Below are 20,838 nucleotides of genomic sequence, written 5' to 3'. Positions count from 1 at the left end.
AGTTAAATGGTTAATTGACATTACAACCTAACACATACTTTTCTAAAAGAGGTGAGAAGAATGACTCACCACCAGCACAACACATTTAAAAAAAAAAAAAATAGTGACTGGGTTTATCCAGCAAAGCTGACTGTTGCTGCTCCGTGGCTGTCTCTCACCATCTCCTTTAATTCTCTGTGCCTCTAATTAAAACACGCTGACAGCTAATACCCCACTCAACTTTACACCACATTTTCCCTTTGTATTATAGCAATAAATACAAGTGACAGAAGCCGATCAAGGTGTCATCTCTCCATTTGATTCACAAACAGAAAATAGGTTGGCCTTGGCCTCTTGCATCATTTTAGCCCTAGTGTCAAGCAGCTAATCATTAACCCTTTAATTTGGATGCTTGTGCAAGCTGACCCATCTGAGTACTGTCATTTTCAGTCATCAGTAAGAGGTCAAGGTAAACCTTTACCCTGGGTCTGTCACAATTAAATGAGATGGGAACCACAACTAAGCATCATTGACTCAACAAACTAAGCCTGAGAAATAATTCCGAACTTGCGTTTTTATGCACACAATCAAGAAAAGAGGACTTGTGATTGTTCACTGTACAACCTTTTGTAGATTAATTTGCTAAGGAGGCGAATCAAACCTGGTGAACTGTTTTACTGTGAGTAAAATGTATAAAAAGATTCTTTATGTTGCTAAAAGGTTAACCATCAACCTATTTACATTAATATAATATGAAGCACATCTGAGTCCAATTAGGATAACTGGATTATGGGATTTCCATCACCTCTGCTTAAGTTAAGCCCCGTCCACATTTAACGTGCTTCATCATGATGATTAGTTGGTGGTTGACATTCCCGACTAGTTGAGCAGGTAACCACCTTGTCAAATTAATTAGCAGTTTTATGGATTCTCAAGGATGAGAAAAGTAATCGAGACCTTAAATGGTATTTTACCTGTTAATATAATATAATAATATTGTATGTATAATAGTTAATATAACCTACTATGGTAAGATCACTTTAGAGTTTAGTTGACGGTGACAGGTAGTTTGCAATTGAAACAAGAGGAGTAATCAAGATAGTTGAGATTACAATACTGATGAATAGTCATGTTAAAAACCATATACTGATTGATTTTTTTTAATGTCTTTTTTTTTTTAACCAATGATTCCTTCAAGTTTAAATAAAAACACAAAAATAAAAATAATTATAAATGATAAATAAAGAGTCAGGCCCTAAATAGGGGATGTTTTTTTTTTTTTTTAATGTCAAGCCTTTCTCACAAGAGAAGCCATTCATCCCTGCCAGCCTGCTTCCACTTTGGGATGTCTACGGGTGCAAGGGAGCCCCAGGCGGCAGCAAGTTTGTGTGCCTCAGGAGCCATAGGGAGAGCAACAAGCAGCCAGAGCTGACAGCCAGCTGTCGCACGCCGTGGAAAGATGAGCGGGTGAGAGAACCAGAGTCATCTGGACATAAAGGTCCTGCCTTTTTCTCCAAATTAGATTAATCTAAGGAAACCTTGTGAGTTTTACTTCCTGTAGATAGAGCTTGTTGACCGAAGGCCTACTTTTAGCCATGGGGCTTACGGGGGCAATAAAGAAAAGGAGTGCATTTCAGCTATACTATATGCTGACAGACTAAACCTCATCAATCTTCAAACTTTAATCTCAGTTTCTTGACTGCATGCCCTCTACCATTACACTGACGCAATCTAGCAACAGAAAGAGCTAAACATCTGTTAAACCACCATCTATATGGCAGCTCTTACAACAGCAGGTGTCTCCAGGACCGCAGTTCTCTGTGACAGCAAGTAACACCAATTCCAGGTACAGTGTAAATTTGCAGAGATAATCTTTTGTGTGAATCTAAAGTCCACTTCACACTCTTCAACAGACAAAAACCTATTTCCACTTCTTGTAATTTTACACGCCTCTTTCTCTTATAAAAAACACTAAAATAGGGTTGTTTATAACAGCCCTCATAACTATCATTTTAACAATTTCTTCCAAAAGCCTTTTCAGAGAAAATCATGAGAGGATTTTAGGTGTTGCTGCATGTAGGAATTTATCTGCTCTAAGACAGCGTTGATTAATAAACTGAGCATTGAGACTCTCAAAGGATATCATCATCCAATTTCTGCCCTAAAAAAATAGAAATCTGTGGTACTACATGTTGATCAAAGTACCATCATCACATCACTCAGGAAATTTTGAGACTACAAATAACAAAAGGCACAGTGTCTAACTAGAAAATCAATATCTCCATAGTTTTACAGAATTGGGTTGAAATGAAACAGAACTCCTCTGCACACCTTTAGTAACTAAAGCAAAACAGGAAAATAATTGTGCTCATGTATCAGTTTTCAAGCCAGAAATGACTACATGTGTATCAGCACACTTCCTAATTTCTCGCTGAACTGAACCAAACCAAGCCTGAGAGCTGTTATAACCACTCCCAGGCAAAACGCTTCAGCATATCACTTTGAATTTAGACATGAAGACAAGATATGCAGGCTTCCTGAATTACAAAGAGAAAGACTACGACTTAACAGTCCGAACCTTGACACTGAATAAGGGGGTTTCCTGTTCAAACTGACAGATACAAATAGGCTGTCAGATTTTATAAATTAGATCAACTGGATGCATACCCTGGGACCCAAGTATCAGACAATGTGAAAATAGCAATGAACAAGGGATAACTGTGAGGATTACTGCCAATAATACTAATTTAAAAGTGGCCATGACAATTTGATGAGTCTCAATATGCAAAGAAAATAAGCTACTTGGTTTGAAGAAAAAAATGCTGTGGTTTTAGCAACTGTTATATACTGTGGCATGATATCACCTACACCCATTACTGCAGCTCAACACCTTCTTGCCCCAACTGTAATAACTTCCATCTCTAAGCGAAGATGACATCACTATATGTTTTTTTTAGGCTTGACTAAGTCCCCACAAATACCAAAGACAACAATAGCACCATTTTCACAAGCTGAAGGGCTGCTGTGAGCATTTAGTATATTTTAAAGCATATACAAGACAGAGTTTCCTTTGAAACGTTATTGCTGACTATGATATCTAATTATGCTATCGGTGTGGGGAAAAAAGAAACAGAAGCAAAAATGAAACGGGGGGGAAGTAAAAAATGATGTACAAGTGAAACCAGGTCAGACAGCTACGTGTATTAGCGAGATCGCTCCCTTCAACTCTCTCAGTAAGAAAATATTTTAGCACACACACACTAAAACACTTGCCATCTAAAAAGACATCAACCCTTTCTAGCTTAAATGCCTCCACCTCTTTTTTTAGTACACTACAGTACAGTGACAAATGGGTTAAGGGTTAAAATTTGTCAAAAACCATTTTTCGTGCATTGTCTGAATAAGCTTTTGGCAGTTCTCACTGTCACAATTGAGAAAGCATAATTACATCTTTTTAAACTCACAGCACTGGCATGTTAATTATCAAAATCAATCTGAATCAGTGAATTGAAATCCAACTGAATAGGGAGCTCTCTGGTGGTCTATTAAGACTTATGTACAGACATGAAAAATAGCAGTCGTACTGCCACGATAAATTACATTTAGCCTCATGCAAATGGAGCTGGCTTTAAAGTCTTAGATTATGCAAACTAGTTAAAGCAGAGCAAGACATTAGTGCACATTCCTAACAGCTACATTTACTCAAACTTCTTTGGATGAAAAGAGCTTGGGAAGTGGAGGATTAGCAGAGGATTGGCTTCAGAGGTTCAAATAATGCCCACCCAACTAATTAGAAATCCCTTTTCAATTGTCAGGATCCTGTAATCTTAAATGATGGCTCAATTTCCCAAGCCAGGGACAAATGTGCTGATTGAAACAGTGGGTGTATACCAAGTGGAATGGGGATGTAGTCAAGCTCATCAGTACAGTCTTGTTTAAAAAAAAAATAAACCAAAAAAACCCTGCCACTTTAGCCCAATTTATTGAAATAAATTGGGCTAAAGTGACTGTTCCCTTTGAAACCTTCAAGTAACTTGCTTTCAGTCTCATCGTTTTGGACAAGCTGAAAATCTTAAAAGCATTTTAAAAACAAGACCGTTGATATGCTGGACACCAATGAAGGCAAAACAAAAGAAAAAAAAAGATCTGAAATGAAGGCTTAACAATGTAAACATGTCCCTAATATTCAGCTAACTTATCTTTTCATTTATTAAAATACAAATCAATACAGTAATAGGACTTCTTTGTGATTTATAAGGAAAAATGCAAAGCTAAGGGGCCTCAACTAACCACATTCTCTCTTTTTTTACAGCATACACTCAGCTGAGCAGAGGGGGAGGACAATTTACACAACAACCAATGTCACTCATGCTGAAAATATGACAGGACTCCATATTCACCAACATTACACAGCCACATGCATGTTTAGACAACTTGTGCTCCCTCAGCAGCTAAATTCCTATTCAGCAATTTTTCATTATAGTTTAGACAATGGCCCATTGCCTTTAGTAAATCTAAAGGGAGTTAGACAAACTGCACCGTGCACAAATGGCATGCGCAGTATTATCCAAGAGAGAGAAAAAAAAAAAAGAACGTTTAAGGATTAAAGTAAGTTAATGGTACTTGCTCAAATAACAGTTGCTTTGCAATTTTGTAAACGCTTGTATTTACCATTATTTGGTTTACTGAAGCTCAGGAGACTTTTACCTTGCACCGAGTGACTGCATACAAAGGACTGTTACAGTGAATATGTGGTGCCATTTTAATCTGGGATCAAACTGAAAATCCCCACAAATAAAGAGTTCAGTCAAGGTCATACTAGTGATTAGGCAGACTGTCTATAAAGGGAAACAGACAGAAGTAGCAGGGGAAAAAAAAGAAAGAAAAGATAGGCGCCATCAAAAGCAACCTACTTGGGTTTCACTATACCCTAAATGGAATTTTCCCCCCCAATTCTTCTAATTATTAGCTTATGAATTTAATATTGAAGAAGACAGTCACAAAAGAGAAAGTCACTGCTTTACTACCAAGCCTTACAGAGTCCTGTTTTGTCCTCCACATGTGGGACATTTATCTGCCTGCAGACTGGTACTGTGCCCAAGCAAACAGCTGGTCTGTCTGAAACCTGCACACATAGTCAGAGAGGTGAAAAGGGAGAAAAGGAGGGTGTGTGGGACATATCCACACAGGCCTTGAAATAGAGCAGGACTGGCCCAGGTCAGAGCCAGTCTGCCTGGCCACCTGTCTGGTTTGTGAAAGCTTCCAAGGAAGTCATGTCAAGGCAATCAATAATGTGGATGACACACCTCCTAAACTATGTGTGCACCACATTGTCATTCCCAAAACTAAAACTGTCATGCTGTAAATGATCAAACTCAAATCATGTTGAGTAAAAGTGTTACTATACCATCTATTGGTGATGTTTTTAACCGGTTGCAGAGTCCTTGAATATCCCCATAATATTCCGCAATTTTGGTTACTGCCTCAGCGCTCCTCAGTTCCATTAACCCACGCAGTTCTTTTAGTGTGCAGCCAAACTCTCCATCATGGTTGGCCTCCACTATGGAGTTCTTCACCCCACTGTACGAGTTGTTTGCCATCTTCTTACTGCCTCCCCAGTCTATTGCAAAGTGTTGCTGCTTTGACTTGACAGCAGGGGTTTAAAAACACCCAAAAAAAAGGGCTGTCCTGGAAATTCTTAAATCCTCAAGAGTGTGAACACAGTGACAGTTCCCATAAACAGCCAACAGGCCCTTCACAGGCAGCTGGAGTCATATGCCAGGTAGAAGGGATATTATGAAACAAGCCATTTCCCTGGGAGAGCTGAGTTCCTATTCTTTCATGGTGACTGAGGATCACCCACAGAGCCAGAGATCACCATGCATCCAGATCTGGAAGAGAAGAGCAAACATAAAAAGAAATTTGTCAATATTCACACCAAAATGGGCCATTACATGAAGAGGGGGGTTAAAATTCATTTACTGACATAGCGCTTATGCTAACTAATATCTGGCCAGGAAAACATTTCATTTTCAGTATATAACCTACCAAGCTGGAGGCAGCTGAGACAAGTAGCTGCGTTATTAGCAGAACTGCCTCTAATCAATTGGCAAGAGATTCTGATTAGTTTTACTTAAGTTGCAATAAAATAATTTTGCCATCAAGATAAAACTCTTGACTAGTAATGAGCACTCTTTTTCTTGGTTAAAGCTTCTTGAGCATTATGTACTGGTTATCTACTGTTAACAGAGCTTCAACAACACTTTTACACATTTTTCTTGCCTCTTGCATGAGTTGGACTTGAATGAGGCATAAAGTGATTAAAAACAGAACATATTCAAACAATAACAAAATAATAACCATGTTAAACAATGTTAAAGCCAAAGCATGACAGTTCAACCAACTAACAGACCTCATGGACAAGCACAATAAACCACAAGACCATTTTCTATCTGCTTTTTAGTTACAATTCAAATTCATGTTTCTGTTTTTCCTATTAATATAAACTGTTCCTCATCTGATAAATAAGGATGTTGCCTGCTGTACAGATTGTGAAAGGCAATTTTTTGAATTGTGATAAATAATAGGCTTTGCTGTTGGTCTTCTACCTTATCTGTATTAATAAATAAACAAACAGCAGACCCTGATACAACATAAAGTCACTGTTTCAAATACAAATGTTGTTGAAAAGACATTACAAAGTGCATATCAAATCTTGAAGCCAGCACGGCAGAAGATCTCTCTATAATGACCATAGCTACAAGGTAGAGCAAAAAAGATTAGTGCAATTAAACCAGGTGTTTACCTTAAGTTTATTGCTTTGCACTTGAAGGTATGCTCTGCGTAGTCAGCCCATTCTCCCCTGTCATTTTATACAGAAACGCTTGTTGGCAAGCTTTTACTGCACTTACAGTAAATTATTGGGTTACGTTTGACTTCAGTAATGTTATCTTAACTTCTTTACAGAGAGCAGAGGACACAGTGAACACATACACACATACTCTAAAACCAGGGACAGATGAGAGAAAATAAGCTGACCATAAAGGATAGAAAAACAGTACAAACTCTTACACCCTGCTGTAATAAATAAGTGCACAAAAATCAGGTAACACTTTTCACTTCTTGGGATAGGAGCATAAAGCCCCTTGTCTTTAAAGTCATTCCAGCCAAATTTGTAAAATTAAGATTTCACAGAGACCTGTTGTAAACAAAATGGGATTACTTCAATATTTTATCAAAATCAACAGAACCTTTGATCATCACATTCTAATCAGTCTATACTTGAGTCCAAGTGAACATTTAAGGAAGAATTCCTGGGCTCATAGAATCATACATGAGGACAAAGTGAATACATAATAACATCTTGCTTGCAATACCAGAAATCCTGCTACTGTGTTGTAAGCCTGAACATAAACACCACTTTAACATGATGCGAGGGATGTGAAACAGGCCTTCTGATCCATATGAGTAAGAAGTCTCATGGACCTGATAAACCTTTTTTTAAAAATAGGTTTTTACAGGCACAGCATGGACCTAATGTATGATGATGTTTTAGTCCCCGTTTTCTAAATCTACTTTTCCCAATTAATGATGAAAATCTTAAAACAAACAAACCCACATGAAAATCGATATTTTAAGGTAAACTGGGAATGTCCTTGACCCTATGCAGTTTGCTTACAGGCCACAGATAGGAGCAGTATGTGTCACAATAACCTTGTTCAACCTGCATGTTAAACACTTCCTTGTGCTAGTTTTCAGCTTTCAGCCCAATCCTCATGTTTTAATCAGAAGAGAGCAATTTGACCTGAATAAAAAGTCTTCTGGGCTGGATTCTTGACTTTTTAACTAACACGATTCAAAAAGTCTGGAGAAATGGGATCAAATCCAATCAAGTCTGCTCCTCAACTGGCTACCCACAGGGATGCACACTCTTGCGCTCATTATTTATCCTGCACACAAATATGTGTTAGAGCAGGTATGAAAACAGGACCATTTTAAAGTATGTGAATAACTCTGTTACTGTTAGTCAGCTCCAGGATAATGGGATCAGCTACGGCCCAGTACTTGATGATTTTGTTAAAAAGGTATAATGAGTCTTCAATTAAATGTAACTAAGACAAAATATATGATCACCGATTTTAGAAAGTGCACTCATACACAAGAGATCACGTCCATTATGAGTGAGGGAATGTGCTTAATCATAGAAATATCTCAGAACAATTATTGATTCAAAGCGAAACTTTGAAGCAAACTGTGAAGCTGTGTGCAAAAAACTAAACTCCACAATGATACAACCATGATGATTTCATTTAATCCTATTCTCACTGAATCCATTTTCTCCTTGCCCTTGGTGTCAGGTCTAATACATTTATCTGTAAAGAACAGAAACTCATTCAAACAAATTGCCAGACCACCTGACAAACTAACTTATGAGCCACTGTTTGAGAGAAAGATTTCTAGCCCCAAACTGTTGAACAACACAGTTTAAAAACTGCTTCACTGCAGCAGCTTTCACTTAGATGAACAAATCCATAGCTTTACAATCCTATGCCAGGTGAATTCATTATTATGTTTTTATTAATTTCTTTAGTGTTTTGTATTACGCTTATCTGTTGTCTCTGTTTGTATTGAATATGTGCGTGCAAGGATGGATGACTCACTACTGCAGACCAAATCAACCTACGGGTATAAATAAAGTAACTTGAACCTGAACCTGCTACCCTTGAATATGACTACTACACTAAAATAAGTATAATTTAAATAACTTCAAGTTTAGTCTGCCTGATGAAGAGCTTCTAATACAACATTACAGTCAAATCTTTTCGACTAAACACCCCTATTTATTCTAGACTACATCAGTCCCTTTGCCATTTCAACAGAAAGTCTCTCACAATTAAATTTAAAAACAAATCACAGTCATAAAGCCCCTGGCTTCCCTGCTGTGTGACTCCTGGGGTGCCGTAGTGAACAAGGGCCAACTGACTGATTACCCTAGGAAAAGCCTTTTGTTTAATCTAATTAAGACTATCTGTCGCATGAGGGACCTCCATGGTGCTCTACATGGGAGAGTCCATTCCAATGAGAGGCTGCTGTCCATTCAGTGTTAATCAGACTAACACAATGTGGCTCATTCACGTCAACCAGGTTGATACAAATATGTCTTGGAGAAGCTCGGATGAGAAAGCAACCTCCTAATAAAACTACAGAGGCTGAAGCATAGCAAGTGTACATCTGTTTTAGGAAAGGTTTGATTTTATTGATTTCTTCATTTCAGAAGGAACAAAACTGGATTTATGGCTGAGATCTAACAAGATGGGCCCAGTTTCTATATGAAATCACTACTATACTAAAAGCCATGTCAAACTAATCTTGCATTGCACAAGGAATCTGGACCCAGCCATCTGATCCATTAGGAAAGGCACCAGTGGGGGTACACGGGAACATTAAGCCATGTCTGGAAATAACACTGGGGATACTTTACTTGCTTTTTCTCACTTTCTACATTTCAAACAGTAACACAAATGCACCTTTGCATGATTTGTGCTGCCCAGAGATTTAGGCTCTTCATTCCTGATGTGGCATTTTCATTTTTATTCTTGAGTATAATCACAATCTACTCTGGCAAAATACACAGACATGAATACACACCCCAAACTCAAAGCGCAAGACTTTATAGTGTTGTCAAACAATATATAAATTTATATACAGCGGGGAAAATAAGTATTTGACACATCAGCATTTTTATCAGTAAGGGGATTTCCAAGTGGACTATTGACACAACATTTCCACCAGATGTTGCCATCAAGCCAAATATTGAAGTCATACAATCAAATCAGAACATATAAGTATACAAGTTAAACCATAATAAATAAAGTGAAATGACACAGGGAATAAGTATTGAACACACTTTATTCAATACTTTGTAGAAAAGCCTTTGTTGGTGATTACAGCTTCTAGACGCCTCTTGTATGGATAGACCAGTCGTCTGCATTGCTCAGGAGTGATTCTGGCCCATTCTTCCACACAAACGGTCTTTAAATCTTGAAGGTTCCTTGGGCCTCTTTTATGAACTTTAATCTTCAGTTCTCTCCATAGATTTTCTATGGGATTTAGGTCAGGTGATTGACTGGGCCATTCAAGCAACTTGATTTTCTTTCTTTGAAACCACTTCATTGTTTCCTTGGCCTTGTGTTTGGGATCATTGTCTTGCTGAAATGTCCACCCTCTTTTCATTTTTAGCTTCCTGGTAGATGGCAGCAGATTTCTATCCAGAATGTCCCGGTACATCTCTCCATTCATCCTGCCTTCAATAATATGAAGTCTGCCAGTACCCCTTGCTGAAAAGCAGCCCCAAACCATGATGCTTCCACCCCCAAACTTGACTGTTGGTATGGTGTTCTTGGGGTGGTGAGCAGTGCCATTTCTTCTCCAAACATGGTGTGTAGAATGACTGCCAAAAAGTTCAATTTTGCTTTCATCTGACCATACTATAGTCGTCCAATAATCCACAGGCTTCTCCAAATGCTGTTGCGCAAATTTTAACCGAGCCTTGACATGCTTTTTGTTCAGCAATGGAGTCTTGCGTGGTGAGCGTGCATGGATGCCATGGCGGTTCAGTGCATTGCTTATAGTTTTCTTTGAAACAACAGTACCTGCTGATGCAAGGTCTTCCTGAAGTTCTGTCCGAGTGGTTCTTGGCTCTTGGAGAACCCTCCTGATTATTCTTTGGACTCCTCGGACAGGGATCTTGCGTGGAGCACCTGATCGTGGCAGGTTTATGGTGAACTGATGCACTTTCCATTTCCGGATAATGGCCCCCACAGTGCTCACAGGAACATTCAGCATTCTGGAAATGCACCTATAACCATTCCCATCAAAATGCTTTTCAACGATAAGATTACGAAGATCTTGAGAGAGTTCTTTGCTTTTACCCATCATGAAGTCTTTCCTGTGTGCCTTCTGGGTAATGAGGAGCCTTTATAGGCCATCAATTAGGACTAAAGCAGCTGATATCAATTAGTACTGATAGGGGACAGGATTTCTCTATCAATACTGACAGATTTCAGGTGATCTCCTGGCTTTCTATGTCATTTTGCCCCTTGTTATCTCCATGTATTCAATACTTATTCCCTGTGTCATTTCACTTTATTTATTGTGGTTTAACTTGTATACTTATATGTTCTGATTTGTTTGTATGACGTCAATATTTGGCTTGATGGCAACATCTGGTGGAAATGTTGTGTCAATGGTCCACTTGGAAATCCCCTTACTGATAAAAATGCTGATGTGTCAAATACTTATTTTCCCCGCTGTATTAAAAAAGGTGACATTGTATTTCAGCAATAGCCATTCCAAGCAAATGACACATATTTTAATCCCAGGAATTTCTGTCAAGAAACTGGGTTCCTTATGGCTGCTGGCTGTCTGTGTTTCCACTGTCGTCTAAACACTGATGGCTTTTACAGGCCATTAATAAAATAAAACTTCACAACAAACTGATTCACTCCCTTCCTGTATGTGGTACTAATTAGGGGTGGGGGGAAAAAAAATCGATACTGTGTAGTATCGTGATATTTTGTTTGCTAATAATGTATCGATACAGGGACAGCAGAAATCGATATTTTGTTACAAAAAACGTTTTTGTGGACTGGAACATGCTGATCAACATGCTCTGACTTCAGAGCATGTTGATCAGCTCCTTTTTCTGAGCAAGAATCCTGACATTCCTTCACTGTCCAAATGTGTTTAACTTTTTTTTGGCAGCAATAAACATGACAGTTTACTTATTTTAATTTAAGACATGTTTTATTTTAATTAAGTTTAAAACTTTATTTAATGTAAAATTATATTTTGTTTTAATTTACTTTCAAATTCTTCAGTTGCTGAATGGGCTGCATAGTTTTCATAAATTGCATAGTTCAGAATAGCTATAATTGTACCAGATGGTTGCATTCAGTTAAGTTGGACTAGACTGTAATACAAACCGTTCAGTTTGTCAACAATATAACTGACTGAAATGAGAGAAAGACTGAGTGCGAGACTTTGATATTAGATAAAATGAATATTGATAAAGTTTACTTTTATGTACAGAATCTGAATATCGCAAAATGTTTTAAAAAATTGCAATAATATCGTATCGTGCGTTAAGTATTGTGATAATATCGTATCGTGAGATGTATGGCAATTCCCACCTCTAGTACTAATTGAGATCAGTAGAAATGTTAGAAAAGCAGCATTCCCACCCGTTAGTTTCCTTCACCTCTGAAAAATACTAGCCAAGAGCAAGAAGCAAGTCATTTGTTGTTGTTTTATTGCAGGGATGAAATTATTTCCTATGTAGTAAATGCAGCTGTAGTCAGGATAGTTTTGGAATTCTTTGTACCAGATCAAGTCCACAAATCCCACCAACCTGACACAGGTGAATTTCAGGGTAGACCATCTTGTACCCTAAAGAAAGCATGTGACTTTCTAAATTTGTTAATGGCCTCAAAAGTACTTGCATCAAGTGGCAGGACTTTAACTTGCTTCGAGCACCATATGGACTATTCAAGACAAGCCTATAATTTTCAGTGTAATTCACTGCACCTCCCACCCCATGTCTTACTATAACATTCACACCCCCTAACCCAACATGCAGCAACAATGCCAAGATGAAAGAAGTGCCAACATTTGCTGCCCTGGGTCAGTTTCGGGTTGCAGTGCAGCTCAAATGTTACAACAGTGGAAAATGATTGTGATTGGATCTCCAAGCCAACAGCTGGCATGGTATGGCTGAATGACAGAGGCCAGAGTTAACCCTTTCCAAGCCTCAGTAGCAGACCGATAACTCAGGGTGGATGTGTGCTGGTTTAACCCAAGAATTACAGACATGCACATCACAAGGCTATTCAAAACTACAGTCACAATGAATCCCCTACAAAGAAGATTGCAGCAATTGGGAACAAGTAGACAGGACAATAGTGATGGATGTGTCATAAATATACTTATGTCTTTGTTTCCATGTTAAGGAAACCCTCTGGCAATTTGAATACCTTTATGTGCCAACAACTTGATGCAAGTCAAGGATAGCAATTCTAGGGATCCCTCTGCAATGGAGCTGCCTAATGCGAGAGGTGATATTTTTAGCTTCCCCTAGACTGTCCCCTCCCCCCACTGTTAGCCATTGCCGAACTGGGTCAGGCCATGTAAATGTGGAGGGTACAAAGCAGAGACACCCAGCCATCCTTGTGCTGTGTGGCTTGCAGCTGAGAGTGCTACTTCATCCCACCGACTGGAACCTCTACGTAGCTCTCAAACGCTGTCAGGCTGCCAGTTCATGAGAACGCACAGTCAGTGGTGTCACCGTCAACACGCTTTTCCTCTCCAGCTCCTTTTACTGCATGTATGGAAGGACACGTAACAGCATTTGAAATGAAAGTAAACAATCATCTTTTCCTCCAAAAACTAAGGCTGCTGGATAAATAGAAATAACATTTTATATATGCATTTCACTGTCTATCATATTATATTTATAGATCAATTTATGGACACTTTAAGACTACCGCGTTATTTTAAAAACATTTATTTGTGCTCTAATATTATTAAATATAGTCTTCGTACATTTTTTTTTTCTTTGTGTGTTCTGTCTTGTAGGTAAGCAGATGTAAATTGTTTTTTGGAACAACATGATTTCCAAAAAAAAAAAAAAAAAAAAAAAAATTCTGGTGCAGTATGTAAAACTTTGTACTGATAACAAGCCAGCTATACACATTTTTTTTAACCCCCACCTGGTAGAGTTTCAATAAACATTTGTGGATTCATTCCTAGTTGTGAATTTCCCTGACCTGTGTACAATTATAAGGCACTACTGCCCGAGGGCACAAATTTGACCACCATTCAGTGCTTTATAGTATTATGCTTCATAAATGATGAAATTCTTTTTTGCAAGTGAATGTTGAAAAATATTAATTTTAAATTAATTAATTAATTAAATTTAAGTTTTCATTATAACTATTTGCCAATGCAATTTTACAAGGATGTTAATGCCTGTCTGTGTTACTTCTAAAAGCCTCTCTCTGTTTTTATACCCAATCATTTTACCAACCTGTTTGCAACAGATCTGATTAGTGTTGAGACTTTCGACCACTTTAAGCAATTAAAAATTTAGCATTTACTTTTCAAACCTTTTAAGGAACAGGTTGTACTTTTCTTTTTGAACCTTTGTGCCAACAAAAAGAATTTGCTATACAACAAGCAGTACGAATTTGAAAAGCATAAGCAGTAATATCTTAAATTTACCAACAAATAGTTTGACGCTGTCTTACAAAAGCAATGCAGGTGAAACACATTCTTATAGACCGGTTTTTAACCTCTTACATAACAACAGAACAGACAAGTTATAAAATTTAGTACATAGTGGCCATCTAGGCACATGAAGACTGACCAGTTTCTCAAAACTGTTTATATTAACATTTATAGAGCATGTCAAAAATAATTGTTGCTACATACATAAATGAGGGGAAAGCTGTGCATTTAAATAAGTAAAACTGAGAAACTGACCACATGAGTATTTTTGAGTGCTGGAAGACTGTCCTGTTGTTAAAGTTGTATTCTTACCCTCCACCCCCCACTGTTAAAAATAAATAAATAAATAATTTTTTGGACAAATTCAGAATTAAAATTTCAACATTTACCTACAGAATTTGTTATCATCAAATCAAACATGCCCCTTTTCTTTCATAGTACTGGCCACAGAAATACTATACATGAATATAAAAATTTTACTGCTTTCTACTAATTTCCTCCTGTCAAAGATGTAAATGCACAGCAAGAGGTATGGTTTTATTGAGCTTTTGCATAGCATTTCATGTGCATAGGATTGAAAATGTTCCAAAATGAGGCATCTTTCATTGAGGCACTTTGAAGATCAGAGGCTTTCTGTGTTCTTGCTTATGTGCGATACCACAGACCAGATCGGTGGCCTGGGGTCCTGCTGCCCCATCATTATCTGCTGCAGTCTGAAATTGCTGTTGCCATCATTTCAGTTTTAGGATGCACAATTGTTGACTTGTGCATTATATATTTCACAAAAAAACTGTGGTACAGAATGCATTGCTATGGTTTAACACATGTCATGCATGTGTTCTGCATTCATTGTGACGAAACCACTTGCTGTAACTGTTAATAAATAGCCTAAGTGAAAATGTATACTAGAAAGAAAGTTTTGAAGCTTTAAGGAACAGACAAATGATTTCATGATCCACATGATTGCATTTGATTCAAATAAAAATTCAAGTGGTATTTCAGGGAGTGATTGTTTCCCACAAATACACTGCTCTGACTTGATTAGGCAGGAATTGCTCTCTCATTGGCTCCACCGTATGATATTACTTGCCCAAGATTTTCAGAGCATGCTACAATGGCAGTTTAAATGTGTAGAGAAGATTACACCAGAGCAGGACTGTATACTGTATGCCACAAGTGATAACATCCAAGACAACCAGCAATGCTTTATGATGAGAGAAGTTGAGGTCTGGAAGTATGCTTCTATTATATAAGCTCAATGACGCTGAAGTTCAAATGAACAAATAATAATAATAATACAGTTAAATCATCTAGCCCACTTTAAAAATGTCCCTTTAATCATTGCCACGTCAAACCATGGAGCCCACCATGTTGCAGAGATGCCAAAACTAACATAAATGTCCGTCAGACTGACTGGTAGCATATTTAGACCTTCTGACAGTCTTCAGGGCTATTTTGCAGCACGTGCTTTGCAATTATTTTAATTAGGCACAATCCCAGTATATAATAACTTTTGCCAATCTTCAATTATAGTACATTTGATCTCCTGAAATTAAAAACTGAAGCATATAACTGGTAGTCACACCTGTGTAATTTGTTTCTCGTGCCAAGTTAAACAAGATTTAAATGAACAAGTAGTAATGAATGACTAAAAGACCCTGTAACCTAAAACCCCTGCTTGAAATAATCTTGACCTTACAATCCACACACAGTAAGAAAGATAAGTAAAATGCCATCATTGGTAAATGTTACCATGAATACATGACACTGGTTCAAAACCACACTATATTTAGCTTTCCATGCTGGTTTACATGAGGCTTAACGCCACCTTAGATTAATGACCTGCAGTGGTCACCTCAGTGAAATAATGCTTTAAACTAGCAATTATAAACATTAAACTTGAAGAATTACAGAGTACACTAAGGACAAATGTTAGTAATTTGTCTTAATGTTGGGCTTATAGTTGTCTGCAGTGCAGAGCATGACAATGAAATAAGTGAACATGTGAACCAGCAGCTGTAAGAGGAACTCATCCATGATGAGTTAGGAACAGACTTGGCAGGCGACAACTGCCTGGAAGAAAGTATACCAGATATGCGGCATTACTTCACAGTGGCTATAGCAGTTATCTCAGCAGCAAGGAGCATGTAAGATTGGTGAGAACAACATTCTTCAGCACAGAAAGAAAGAAAAAACATGCACCGCTGAAAAGGACGTAGAGGTGTGGTCTTGAAAGGTTGATTTTCTACAAATGAACTAATGAGCCACAAAGGTCAGGTGATCTTCCCTCTGAAATATAACAATTTTTTGAAAAAATTTAAAAAAAAAAAGTATTCAAATATCTACTGACTCATATTAGTCACTCAAGTAGAGGGGTAATGTCTATAATCAGCCATTAGGGAAAAAAAAAGGTGGCACAGCGAAGAATAAGAAAAGATATTTTTGTCATTCTTGAGTGACAGCAACAGTCTGAGTTCAAAGGGCTCAGACAAGGCAACAGATTGTGTTACTGATGATCTAAGTGAATCATTAAACAAACTCAATTTCTATATGCTGCGCTAGACAGCTACAATGAAGCATTACTCACAGCTAAACCTGAAAAAAAAAATAGACTTCTAACGCAGTATTAGCTAGAAAATTCAAACATATCTCCAAACTGAATCACAGCAACTGTCATTGCAGCTAATACAATATTGTGCAGCAAGATATTGTGATTATAAAATCCGTGTAATTGCTTATCTGTCATTATATTATTTAACAAGACCAGAGTACAGATGACTACTACAGGTGACTAGCACGCTCTGTGTCACCGAGTTTTATGTTCAGCGTCTTTTCATACAACTACAATAATAGAATGTAGAATCACAAGTCATTATACAAACACTGAAAGACATTGCTGGCGCTGCAGCAAGCTGGGTGCTATTTAATTGGATAAGGAGTGATCCCTTCAACTAGACACCAAAAGGTGCTCTGTGGCTGCACTCCACATCGACCTGGATACTGCAGGTAATGTCTGAGTGCACCAATCTATATTACGTCGTCAATCAAGATTAAGAGTGTAACGTTAACGTACGTAATCATCTTGCAGTACCTGGAAGCCCTAAGAAATACGAGATACATTACGGGCAAGTGGAAGGTAATTTAAAGAGACGAGCTGCAGTCAGTGTGTGAGTTTCTATTGCCGTGTAAGTATGAAATAAGCGTTGTTCTTTCAGTAGCGTTACGGACGACAAGTGGCAGTTTTTTTCCCCTTAGTTCGGAAATAACCTGACAGTTTTGCCATACCAGGACATTTAAGAGTGGTAAACAGCCATACTTGCTCAAATGGGTTTCTCGTAATTGTTTCGAGGAGGTTAGGAGATTGGGACTTGAGATTAAAACCTACTAGTTGCGGTCAAATTATTGTCTTCAGAATACGGTACAAATTAAAGTGTTGGACAACAGAATGCGACACCAGCAAATGACAACCCCAGAAAATGATGTTAGTCAATAAACGAAGGTTCAAAACACGCTTACTGTGGTGACAGAGAGCAGAAATGACTAACGCGGTTTTATGGGTTCCCCGAGTTGCCCGTATTGAGTGTGGTGAGCAACCGCAGCGCGTGGACTCCCAGCGCTCGCGGAATATAGTTCCAGGCCGTTTAGCAGTATTACTCCACTAACGTTAGGTATCTGCATATAAAACGGGAACTGCGAGGCGTTAGACAAGCTGAATGACATATCACCATGTAACATGCAATGCAGGCAACTTTCTATTAAAGATATTAAGGTCCATAGTTGAAGTGTTATTTAACAGCGGGACCCCGCGAGGAGCAACCAAGTCGAAACGTTAATGTGCAGCCCAACAGATATGTTATTAAAAAAAATAACAGCGGTCCTGACTAGCGTACACGGTTAGCAAACTAGCACTAATGCGTTAGCTTATGCTGACTGCAAAGAGGGGAAATTCACAAAAGATACTTCCAACAGACTGACAAGTCTAAAAACTTAGCCATGAGCCATGCAGAAGTCCCAAGCAAACTATGCACAAGCGAATGGAATCTGGCAGCATCCCGGGCTGATTAGCTACCTGTGTTGGAAAACGAACCGCCCCATGTCAGTATCCCTCCAAGATAGCTAACATTAGCTTGGTATACCGCTAACTACCCAAGGCAAGCTACCCACAGTGGTTGGCCCTCGTTGATCAGTGCACACACAAAAAAGAAGACCTTAACCGGTTATGGGGTTACATGCAACATCCAAAATCACTTGGAAAGATCAATTATTGTGTGGCATTTTGCCGCGCTAATAGAGAAAAATATAAGTAAAATAATACTTACTCCGTCCTCTGAAGAGCACCCCAGCTCCCTTTCTCTCTTTAACTCCCCCTCAGTCTCACCAAAGACTAGACTCTCTCCCCTGATCTGAGGTATAATCCCGCCCACTGCGCTGTCACAACCAAAGCCTGCAAACCTCACACTGCCAAGATAGTTCCTATCTCCCTCGAGCTCATGAAAACCCATGTCACTTTGACCGGAAATCATATGAGACATGCGTGCGGTGGAAAAGCGGGATGATGTTGCCGCAACTCACGTGGCTGACTGCTGAGATAATAATCTCTTTATGTTTAATTACAGAACAGATGCAGACCAAGACCACCTATTTGTTTTTTAATGCAACACGATGAAGGGTGCGTGTCTCACAGCGGTATTGTTGCATCTCTATGATTTAAAAATGCTAAAATCAAGCTGAAGCGATATCGGGGATATCGTGAGAGACAACCGACCAAAAAATAACGTTGTAAAAGTGGAACTCGACGATGGCGGAAGTACACCAAGGTGAACCATTTCGCCTCGCCTTTTTCATTTCTGTCACAACACCGCCAGGGACATGTGATGCACGTCAAAAGGAGGATGGGTATGGACCGCTGGTGTGGATTCCCATTGGCTTAGCCAGCATATCAGTCGCCTATGGAAACGGTTACGTCATGATCCCCTAGTACTCCTTCTTTGCTCCCGTGTAGCTTTATAATAACAGGATTATTCAACAGTCCCCCCCAATCATATGATGCAGTCTGCAGACAGTAGGTAACGAAAACGCATCGGTTTTGCTGTCCGGGCGACTCAACCCCACCTAGGCTGCACGAGGCTCTTCCCCTCGACGCCTAATCAAACCTGACGTTATTCTTTCCATGACGTAGTGCGTTTTTTCTCTCTTCACCAGATTCAATGCGTGTATTCTTTGCGATTCCTTCAGTCCTCTCGGGGAGTCACACACTCTGCACAATCAGCCTCCTTATTACTTGGGGCAGCTGTCAATGAAATGCAAACAGCAATGTGAGCCATTAAACCGATGTGACAGAAATTTAACAGCGTTTTGGTACTGCAATAAATTGCAGCACAAGTCCCCTGTAATTGCCTAATATGTTTTTTTTATGTAACAGAGAGTGCAAGGTGTTAATTGGAATTAGAAAGTCTGTGATCCAGAATTCAGACAAGGTGGTTATTGCAAAACCCATCTGAACTTTGCACAAACCAAGTCAGGTATAGAAACTGCTATTTGACAAGCATACAATACTTTAAAAAATAAAAAAAAGAAAGATTAGTTGTGGTAGATCATAAACAGAAAATAACCATGGCCAGGGTCAAAACTCAGTGTAATACACTTGCTGTCTGGACATAATGGGATTTATCATTAACATGAGTGCCTTGAGTGCACGGCAGCAGCTGCCTCTTCAGAAAGGTCCAACGTGTTTAGGCTTGTGTGCAAATTAAAAGTTGGAAAATATCATTTCAGAATTTCCGAGTCAGACAGACGTCAAGCGGAGAAAAGAGATTTGGAAAGAAAGAGGAAGAGAAGAAGCCGGGGGGAAAAAAAACCCAACTTGATTTATGTAAGATGACTTGTGCAATCATTTGGCCTTATGTCTTTGTGATTTGACTTTAATGGCTCAGTCTAAAGCAGAATGAGGAACAATCAGTCAAAATGCATAGATAGGCAAAAAAAAAAACCCCAAAAAATGTTGTTCGCAGAAGCTGCTAAATGATGGCTGTGCCTCACATGTGCTCCCACACTCCCTTCGCACATTGTGAGCTGTCAGTTTTCTGCTCTAAAACTTTAGAGCTGTAGCTGCAGCTGCAGCAGTGCTTAGATGCAGGTTTTTTTTTCCCCTGTACGCCCAGCAGTAACACGGGCCTCATGTGAACAAGCTTTGGCACACAGACTTTGCTCCACAGGCCTTTAAACCCTATAGTGCCAAAGAAGCGACAAGATCTATTTTTATGTCTGCCATTTTTGCAGTTCACTGTCAGTGGTTTTGGTGGCTTCCTAAGTTGCAGCCTGCAGTGCTTTGTGTTGGCCAACCCAGAGCAAATGTTAGGTCATTCACTGACCCCCGAGGGCATCTCTTTCTCTCTTCTTCAGTCCATCAGTCTGTGCATCAGCCCTTCTTCTTTATCTGAACCAGAGGACACACTTTAGGTAATGGTAGGAATGCAAATATAGATTCATAATGGATCTTTACAATCCATATCAAACATATATGAGGACTGTAGATCAGCTGGCCTGCTCTGGAGGAAAGTTGAAGATTTTCGGGGA

The 20,838-nt window shown here is 38.9% G+C and overlaps 1 protein-coding gene across 4 annotated transcripts in view; it reads right to left on the bottom strand.

Annotated features, from left to right (window-relative positions):
• atp2b1a (ATPase plasma membrane Ca2+ transporting 1a) overlaps positions 1 to 18,714 on the bottom strand; it is a 40,151-nt gene extending 21,437 nt beyond the window's left edge. For all 4 annotated transcript variants that reach the window (XM_085385842.1, XM_085385843.1, XM_085385845.1 and 1 more), the window contains exons 1-2: positions 18,582 to 18,714; positions 5,387 to 5,870 (exon numbers count right to left, since the gene is read on the bottom strand). In XM_085385842.1, coding sequence (XP_085241968.1) covers positions 5,387 to 5,579 — 193 coding nt within the window. In that variant the 5' untranslated portion in view covers positions 5,580 to 5,870; positions 18,582 to 18,714. The remainder of the gene's footprint in view (positions 1 to 5,386; positions 5,871 to 18,581) is intronic.
• Positions 18,715 to 20,838: the final 2,124 nt, after the last annotated feature.

Source organism: Rhamphochromis longiceps, linkage group LG17, assembly GCF_057381845.1.
Source record: "Rhamphochromis longiceps isolate RC_006_pf linkage group LG17, R_longiceps_female_GT1.1, whole genome shotgun sequence".
In the NCBI taxonomy this organism is placed as follows: domain Eukaryota; kingdom Metazoa; phylum Chordata; class Actinopteri; order Cichliformes; family Cichlidae; genus Rhamphochromis; species Rhamphochromis longiceps.
This window is presented reverse-complemented; position numbering and strand designations above follow the sequence as displayed.